This window comes from Panicum virgatum, chromosome 6K (assembly GCF_016808335.1).
Source record: "Panicum virgatum strain AP13 chromosome 6K, P.virgatum_v5, whole genome shotgun sequence".
NCBI lineage: Eukaryota > Viridiplantae > Streptophyta > Magnoliopsida > Poales > Poaceae > Panicum > Panicum virgatum.
This window is the reverse complement of record NC_053141.1, coordinates 11,601,916-11,611,654: the sequence shown is the minus strand read 5'-3', so window position 1 is coordinate 11,611,654 and position 9,739 is coordinate 11,601,916. Positions and strand designations below refer to the sequence as shown.

Genomic DNA, 9,739 nt, shown 5'->3' with positions numbered 1-9,739 from the left:
CCTTGTAATCTATAAATATGTACCCTATGACATTTGTAAAGAAGAACGTCATCACGTTTCACAAACAACAACTCTCGGCGCACCGCCACCCCTAATTCTAGGGTTTCATCCAAGTAAGCGCCATGCTGCCCTGATCGCTTCTTGCGATCAGGGCAGCGTTGTTCTTGCTTTTACCTTGGTATTACTCGTACTGAAGCGTTTTTTATGGCGAGTAGTGCTAGTTATCCTGATGTTCATAGCATGACTTTTGGTAGATCTATCATGCTTTTGTTGCTTATCATCTACGAATATCATGTCATCTCTGCGCGATCATGTTTTAATCTTATACTAATTCTCTTTGCATGGAATTAGTCGCGTAGAGACGACACTCTGCTTCTTTTTCATCTAGTAGATCTAATCTGTTATGGTTTGTTCTTATACTTAAGAATTAGCGTAATATCTGCTAGTTTTGGCCTTACATACGGGTTGGACAATCCGGCAACGTATGAGATGCTTTGCCTTGATCTTAATAGGGTTTTGACCGACAACAGGATGTCGTTTTAAGTTTGTCTTAAGTTGAACATTTTAAATTTTGACTATAGATAAATTCTTTTGGGTTGATTTTGAAAATATAAAAGTGATATAAGTAGAATCATCTTGAATTGCAGTCTCATAAAAGTACATATTGACTATATTTTATAATTTTTTTAAGTAAAAAGATAGTGGTCAAAGTTATTTTTGAGACCGTGTCAATGTCCAAAATGAATTCATTTACGAGGGAGTATTATGTATACGTAGCTATAGAGTACAGTCTAGCCTAAAGACTAAAAGCCGTTGAACCGTCATTGGAGGGCAGCGGAACTGTGAAAGCTAAATCGTCGCGGTCTCGTGGAGCGCTCGCCGCTCGTGGCAGCATCCGCATTGCGATCGCATCAGCGCGGCGGCTTGTCACGGTCTCGCGAAATGCTCGCCACTCGCGGTCAGCTTCGCGGTCATAAGATTTTATATAAGGTCCAAGATTCTAAAGGGGCCTTGCGATGAGTTCACCGGAGGGCCTCCAAAATCCTAGGGCCGGCACTGTCTCTTGTGACTTCCAACTTCCCTTTACCATCTTCACGTAAAAGTATCCTCCACTTCTGCAAAATAAAAGATCAGATTTGTATAGCACATCAATCGGCGAAGTGGGGAAGATCTTCTCAACAGTTGCGAAGGCAGGATGGGGGGACGAGGGGGGCTGAATCAATGGAGATGTTAATTTGCATGAAAATTTAATGGTGATTTAAAGCTTTTGCTATAGTATTTTAAGAGTAATTAGTTGCTCTTAGGGTGGGGGGGGGGCTGCCCCCCCCCCCTCCTCCGAGATCCGCCTCTGCTTCTCAATCATTATCTTGTTCCTATTTATCTAGAGAGCCCATGCTACGATAGCAAAACGGAAAAGTTTTAAGTCATAATGCTTACACCCCATAGGTAACCAAACACCCAAGAAATCAGCCATGCAAGATGGCGCCCTATCCTAACCCAGCGCCTCCTTGAAGCAGCGCCACACACAAGTGGAAATAGCACAGCCAAAAAGGATATGATCCACATTCTCGACCACTTCACACAGCGAGCATCTACTATCACATTTCCAGTTCTTTTAAGAGCTTCACCTGTCTGTAGCCTGTTTTGGAGGGCTAGCCACAGAAAAACTTTGAGTTTCATTGGCATTTTATTTTTCCTGAGTTTTTGCAATCTTTTGCTGACAACCCCTTCAAAGGGTAACAATCTGTACATGGATTTGGTCGTATACAATCCAGAGTTTTCAAACTTCCAGTGCGCTGGTCTCCCTCCTCCCACAATTGATATCTGTATAACTCCTATAGTAAGGCTTCTCATGCTTTCACCTCTTCTTCTCCAAAAGATCTTCTAAAGTTAATAGACCACTCCTCCATGTCCCAGCAATCGCTGACCATAGCTTCTTTGTCCCTAAAACAGTTATATAGCCTAGGAAACCCCTCTTTCAATTTGGTGTCTTTAATCCAAATGTTCTCCCAAAATTTTGTCTTCTCGCCATTATTAACTTTAAAGACAGCCCCCCGCTCAAATTTCATTTTCACCTTTTGCAACCCCTTCCAAAATTGTGACCCATGAGCACCCCTCCAGTTGGGCAGGCTTTATCTTAATAGGTGTCACCGTTAATTTGGTCAAATTTGAAATATTTTGGCTATCAAATAAACTTCAAATATAATTATTGCCAACTACGGACACGAGGATCATCAGATCATGCATGGGTCTAGTAACAGAAAGTGGCCGCATGCATTGGGTTCCGGGCCCAAGAAAGGAGGGAATCATGAAAAGGACAAGCGCCTGTCAAGGGAATTGCTTTTGGTGAAAAATTCCCCATGAAAACTTCACAGTACAGACGCGGATAATATAATAGGTAGGGCATGCAAAAGTCAGCTGGTGTGCCAGTATATAGTAGCTGCTGGACAAAATAAAGTTTTCCGTATGCTAGCTAAGTCGTATACTATCTCCTTTTTAAAAAAATACTCCCTCCATTCTAAAAAAATAAATTATTTTAGAAATTTTTATGATAGATTAGTAGAAATATAAATAATTTTTTGCACCTATTTATTAGCCATAGTTGATACTAATTAAATTTTGCATACACTTGCACCTATCAAATAGAATAAAATAACTTGTTTTTTTAGATAATTTTGAATTATATTTATTTAGTTTTTTTGGAAGGAGAAAGTATGGCGTTTAAGATAAGTTAATGAGGAATCTTATCCAACAGGATGTAGTGGAACCAAAAGTCGCAAAAGCGTGATTGATTGTACCCGCCATTGAAGGCTGACCGTGAAACAACCAAAAACATGCCTGCTCCTGCCCGCGAAAAATTGTGGATTCATTTGTTTCAAAAAAAAATTGTGGATTCAGACAAAAACCCTGGCCAAGCAACGCAGCATGTGTTTGTGTCCAAGCCGCAGAAGCAACCCTGCGGCATGAGGTTAAAAGAAAAGTGGATTCAGACAGGTGCCTGCAGGCGATAAGCTCTCATAAAAAGAACCTAATTCCGGCCAATTGGAATGAGCAAATTAAAGTGCAGCTGATTGTGGCTTGACTTCTTCCCTCGTAAAGCCAAAGATTATGATCTTTTCAGTGGAGCCAACTGTTCATCGATGATGTTCCTCGACATGCAAATCTGTATGATTGTTGGCCGTGCATAAAGTCATTTGTTTTCGAGTAAAATGCACTATGGGTCCTTAAACTAGTTGAGCTGTTCTGTTCAGATCCATAAACTTTGAAAATATATTTTTAGGTCCAGGATCTATTTAAGTGACTCAATTGAGGTCCAAAACACCTTTGACCGCCTACGTGGACGGCCAACCCAGATCCAACGTGGACTCGGATCCAACAAATTTGCAATTCCACCCTCCCGAACCGACCCTCTCTCTCCCTCCCCATCCCCTCCTCCGGCATCCTCCCAACCACCAGGGTCGCTGCTATGCTCCCACGGCTCGCCGGCGCGCAAGCTGGAGCTCCGCCGCTACGGCCGGAGCCTAGCCGGGGCCGCTGCGAGGGAGGAGGAAGGGGGCGGCGCGCGGTCTTCCAGAAACTCTGCTCCGCCGCAAGGCCCCTGCTCCGCTGCGCGAGGGAGGGGCCGGCCGCCCACCATGGAAGGGAGGGAGGAGGGGCCGGCCGCACGGAGAAGCTTGGGATCGGATGAGCTTGAACTCGGCGGCACGGCGCCTCGCTCGGCTCGCTCGCGGCCGCCCCTGCTCCTTCTCCACCTCCTCCCTCTCGCACGCGCGCCGCCACCGCCGCTCCGCGGCCCCTGCGCGACGCTCCTGGAGCGGCCTCCGCGAGCCGCCTTCGCTCCGCGGCCTCCGCGCGCCGCCTCCGCCCGGATGCTGCAGGCCGCGTCACCGCCCGCCGCAGAACACCGGAGCCCCGCGCAGCGTGGAGCCCGGCTTGCCCTTGGCCGCGGTGTGTGTTGTGTGGCGCGCCGCTCCGCCCTCCCCGCCCCTAACCGCTCTGCCCGTCCCGCCCACGACCGCGGCGTCCGCGCCCAATCCGTGCGGATCCTCGCCGGGGAGGCCGAAGGAGGCAGCGGCGGTGGAGGCCGGAGGAGGCCACGGCGAGCAGCGCCTTGGGGGCGCGCACGGGGCGGGCGAGCCGCGGAGGTGAGGAGGCCCGCTCCCCACGAGAAGGCCGCCGGGAGTCGAACACGGCCGGCTTGGGGCGGATCGAGCGGCCGTGCCGTGGGAGGCGGAGGCAGCGGCAAGGTGGAAGCAGAGCACGGTCGCGCCCGTCAGCCACTGGTAGCCTCGCCGTCGCATCCGTCATCCGCCGTTGCCGCAGCTCCGTGCCGCCGTGCGCTTGCAGGCTCGCCGCTGCGTCCTCGGCCAGCTTCGCGCAGCTCCTTGCACTTGCGGCCGGTTGCTCTCCGCCCCCGCCGGCGGAGGGAGGGAGCAGAGGAGGGGCGGCGGCACGGGAAGGACGCCGGAGGAGGGGATGGGGAGGGAGAGAGAGGGACGGTTTGGGAGGATGGAATTGCACATTTGTTGGATCCGAGTCCACGTTGGATCTGAGTTGGCCGTCCACGTAGGCGGTCAGAGGCGTTTTGGACCTCAAGTGACTCACTTAAATAGATCCTGGATCTAAAAATGCATTTTCAAAGTTTATGGACCTGAACAGAACAGCTCAACTAGATTAAGAACCCACAGTGTATTTTACTCTTTGTTTTTTCTTCTTGTAGCCAATATAGCTACTTAGGTAAGTTAGGTTTTATAGCTATTTAGGTTTTATTTTTATATTTTTGAGAATGCCGCATAAGCAACAGACCACGTAGTTGATGGATAATTTACATGGAGACTCGTTTATTAGGATCCAGAAATGCCGTGGTTTCGTTTGCCACACACAACAGCGCAACTATATTTGTCTAGTCTAATAGGCGATCTCATACATTGCCACGTCATTTTAAGACGGTGTAATAGTAATATAGACAACGAGTTTGCTTATAAGCTGTCTCATAATAAATATATAATTTTATAATTTGTTTATATAAAAAAATATTGTGAGTTGCATGGCAAGAAACAACAACTCGTACAAATTGTGGAAAAGTGGTCTCATAGTCCTAAATTTTAGCCTATGAGGTTGTTATCTCGCGAAACAACTACTTTGTTCTCTCTCTTTCCTCTCTCTCCACCACCTAATCAAAAATCCTACGTGAACTTGCATTGTAGTAATGTAAAAATCCTACGTGGACTTGCATTGTAGTAATGTACTTGACCTAATAATGTCACCCACCATTTTTTAATTCCAGACCGATGCAAATTCTCGTTCCGTTCCAAATTAGTAGTCGTTTTGTTTTTTCTTGATATATAGATTTTTCTATGTACCTACACACAATATATATCTAGATGTGTTAAGAAAACTATGCACCCAAAAAATCAAATGACTAATAATTTAGGACGGAAATAGTAATAAGCACGCATCTCTCTAGCATAACTATGGAGCCCAGTAAGGACATGCCGTTGGTACTTTTTTTGGGTTCAATTGGTCTAATATCTTTAATCATCAGTTTCTGAATTGCTTGATTGATAAACTACCCCCAACCTGCATACAGAGCCTGCTACCTCTTAAGATTTATGAAGCCGCAGCCCAGGCAAAGATGGAATGACAGGCTGCATGGGTTGTCGAGTGAGCTCGTGGGCTGGCATTGCCTAATCGTGGCGGGCCTCGCCGGACCGTGCCGTCCAGCTGTCCGTGTGCATGCCACGGCCCGGGCATCGGCGACTAGTCATATGATTCTTTTTTCTCCTTTTTTTGCGTGAAAAGATAACAGCCAGCGCGTTCACAACCAAACTTTTTCATGATATAATTATAGGCTCAAATGAAACAGAGGCCGAATTTTCCAAGCATGGCCAAGATACGAGCTTGGGAAAACACAGGCTGAGTTATGCTCGATTGTCATCAGTAGACACGAAATGCAACGGATGAGCGAAGCAATCACAAAATGACAAAACTGATTTCTAGCACACGGTAATGCTGAAACCAGAGATATCATGACCCTTAAGTACATGAGCTTTCCAGTACACGGTAATGAAATTGCACAGCCCAAATAGGGTTTTCAAACACAGCACAAGGACCGCCTGCAGTATGGTATTCCATCAACGACCATACATGTTCCTGCCTTCAGGTGAATCGAACCCATTCTTCTGTCTACTAAACAGCTCAAGGTGAGGCAGCCGCCATACACAAGTCCGCGCCAAGTGTTCTGCCATAAATTAATTTGCACAGCAGACAATCGGCAACACAGGTTTTTTGCTCAGACTCTGTTTACAGCCAATTTATGTAGTCATTTCCCTAAAAGAATGCAGCACAGCTAATTTTGTAGCATAATACAATGCAGGCACAAGGGCTATGCCTAATTAGGCTAAGTTTATCATCATTGCAAATTATATTATCAGTGTCAGTCAAGAGGACAAACCATTAAGAAATTTGTAATTCCCATGCCTAAAACTGTTCAAATCAGATATCTCACTGGAAACTACAATAACATGAAACACCATCTTGATACTTCCTACCACTTGCTTAACCAAGCCTGTGGTCTACCCGTGCAATAACATATCACCTCTCAACCTTAGACCCCGGGCATAGTCTCTCAAGAAAATATTATAAGTACACACTGCAGTAAAAATCTAGCTTACACAAGCAAAGCTTCAGACACAATGGTCTGTGGCACAGTGTGTGGCAGAACTAACACTTTAACGGTGGACGATCATGCAGGTTAAATTCTGAAACAACATCAGGTCAATAGTGCGTTGGTAAATACAAGCAGATGGCTGACGGTGGTCACATACTCACTTGCCAACAAACAATATTAGACCCCAAGTGAGAGTAATAACATCCTTGCAACCATATTGCCAAATCAAGGGAATAGTCATAATCAAAGGATGCAACAAGGGGATATTCTGAATAGGAGTAAGTTCCAAAGGTTGAATAATGCATTTGATTATTCTAAAAGAAAAGCTGTAACAAATTGCCAATTATAACTTAACTTCTGATACTGTTCCCTTTTCCTGAATTGAATTTAACAAGGGAATTCAGAGAGACCATAAAAGATCTATGCATCAAACAATGTGAAAGTTACCTAACAAAATTGAGGTAGATTAAGATTATTGATAACATGTTTAAAACTGCAACATAATCAAATCATTCCATAGATCCTCCACATCTGCAAATCACGGACTGAACACTATTTTCTTGAACAGTGTAAGATACTAAATCAAATGATAGAGCACAATTAATTGTATCTTAGCTTCAGAAATGTTACTAAAGATGTGAACATAGCAAAAATCCCAGATTAGTAAAAAGAATCAAAGGTAAATGTTGCCGAAAAGCAGAGGGATGCAGCAATCAGATCAGTATGCTTAACGCATCCTAATGGACCATGCCAGAAGTGCCCTCATCAGGCATGACATCCTCTTCCTTCCTCAGCTTCCCACAGACATTGCATTCAAACACATGGGACAGCTCACCATTCGGTGAGGGTGGCAATGGAGCAAGCATTCCCCAGCAACCCTCACTGTCACACAAGTACCTCACAAAGAAGTAGGCATGAGGGAAATCATCATCGCCATCAGCATCCCCTTCCTCCTCCATCCCATCATCACCTCCATCTGCACCATCCTCCTCACCCTCCTCCTCCATGGCATCATCCCCATTGTTATCATCATCATCATCCTTCCACTGGCTCTCCACCTGACACCGATCACACTCGCACCGGAACCCATAATCCTCCAGCAGCCTGCGCTGCCTGTCTGCGTACCTCCAATTGGCGGCGAAATAACTGATACAGACCTCCCTCCCCTCTGGTATATCATGCAGCGCACGCACCACAATGTCGGTGTTCCCCGGCCCCGGCCTGTCGGGGTAATCGAAATGGCACGCGTTGGGCAGGCAGTCGTGGTTGAGCAGCGACGCCCGCGGGTACACCGCGTAGGCGCGCGCCTTCTGGAGCTCGAGCGGCGTCCAGGGGCGGTACGGCTCCATGATGGCGAAGCTGTTGCCCCGGTCCTTGTCCAGGAGCGCCGCCGTGAGGTCCGGCGAGAAGCCGGCGGGGAGCAGGTGCGGCGGCGCCAGCGCCGCCACCGCGGCGTGGAGGTCCGCGGCGTCCTGCGCGCCCGGGGGCGGGGGCGGCGCCGAGGCGAGGGAGAGGACGGCGCGGAGGGCGGGGTCCGGGAGGGAGTAGGCCGAGAGGAGGAAGAGGAGCGGCTCCTGGACCGCCTCGGCGGGGGCGGCGGCGGCGAGCCCGGCGCTGGCGCAGTGGGAGAGCGCGGTGCAGAGGAGGCGCGGGTGCGCGGCGGCGGCGCAGGCCGGGGAGCAGAAGGCCGCGGCGCGGCAGGAGGCGCAGGGGGCGGCGGCGGAGTCGGCGGGGAGGGCGCGGAAGCAGGCGGCGCAGTAGGCGCGGAGGGAGGCGAGGGCGGACGGGTAGAGGAGGAGCGCCGGCTCGGAGAGGAGCACCTCGCCCTCGCGGACGCCGCGGGCGGCCACGAGGCCGCGCCCGCGGCCGGGGAGGTCGGCCACGCGGAGGGCGGCGGCGGCGGCTGCCGCGGTGGGGTTTTGCGGCGCACTCGCCATGGCGGCGGCGGCGAGGGGAGGAGGTTTTGCGGTGGGATTCGTCGTTTAGGTGCGCGTGTGCCACAAAACAGTTTGCTTTAAATGACAAGATGGGCTGAGAAATCGTGGGCTGAGTTTGGGCTTTGCGTGAGGAATCATCAGCCCACCATAAAAAATTTTTCATAATTGGACCATGTAAAATGTAGATATGAATTAATTATAGAATATATATATATAAGTAATAAACAAATTTTACTAAATTATATTATATATAATGTCACTGCATAGATATATGCGTTTAGAGTCCAACAAAATTGAATTTTTATTTTATAATATTTCCATGATTTACTATTTTTTAAAAAATCATCCAAAATAAACATAAGCAAAAAAAGAAAAACCAGAGAAACAAGCTAGGGATATATGTTCGGTATTACGAGTCCAAAAAGCCTAAATGACTGAAGAGCATGTACTATTGGGCCGAATTTTAGGTTTGCCATGTTTTCTTCCAACTGTTTCCGCATTTTCAACATGCATGCAGGTGAAGACAAAATTGATGATATCATCCACGTACAACTAGATTCATATTAAAAATTATAAATCTTAAACTATGCATCCAAATTTAATTCCAATTATATCATTATCCTTTTAATGTCAAGATCTTCAAAATAGAACCACATTTGCCTATGCTTGCATAATATTTTTGAAAAGTAAATTTTTAATACTAAATAATTAATTTTGGCTACTGGGAACAAATATTTTAACAACACAAACAAATGCTTACGTTGTTTAATATTTTATTTGTTATACATTATTATTTGTTCATTATGTTTAATTTTTTTTGTCAAAATAATTATTTGTTCGTGTCGTTAAATTTTAAGTTCCCAGAACACAAAATTAATTATTTAGTATAAAAAAATATTTTTATAAAATATCATGCAAAGCATAGCCAAGTGTGATTTTATTTTGAAGATCTTGTCGTAAAAAAAATAATAATGCAATTCAAATTTAATCTGGATGCTTGATTTCTCTTCTCTTCTCTATCTCTATCTTTTCTCTACTACTAAAAAGAGGTTAAGGGTGACGTTTTTGTTCGTCTTTTCCTCCCGTCCGACGCATCGCGCCCTTGATGCTTCGTCGTCCAGACTCGGCGATT

General features: G+C 46.7%; 1 protein-coding gene across 1 annotated transcript; it reads right to left on the bottom strand.

The window, feature by feature from the left end:
• Positions 1–5,817: 5,817 nt before the first annotated feature.
• Positions 5,818–8,649, bottom strand: LOC120711748 (histone-lysine N-methyltransferase ASHR2-like). The gene has a single exon (XM_039997375.1). The coding sequence runs from the start codon at positions 8,605–8,607 to the stop codon at positions 7,408–7,410; it is 1,200 nt and encodes a 399-aa protein (XP_039853309.1). The 5' UTR covers positions 8,608–8,649; the 3' UTR covers positions 5,818–7,407.
• Positions 8,650–9,739: the final 1,090 nt, after the last annotated feature.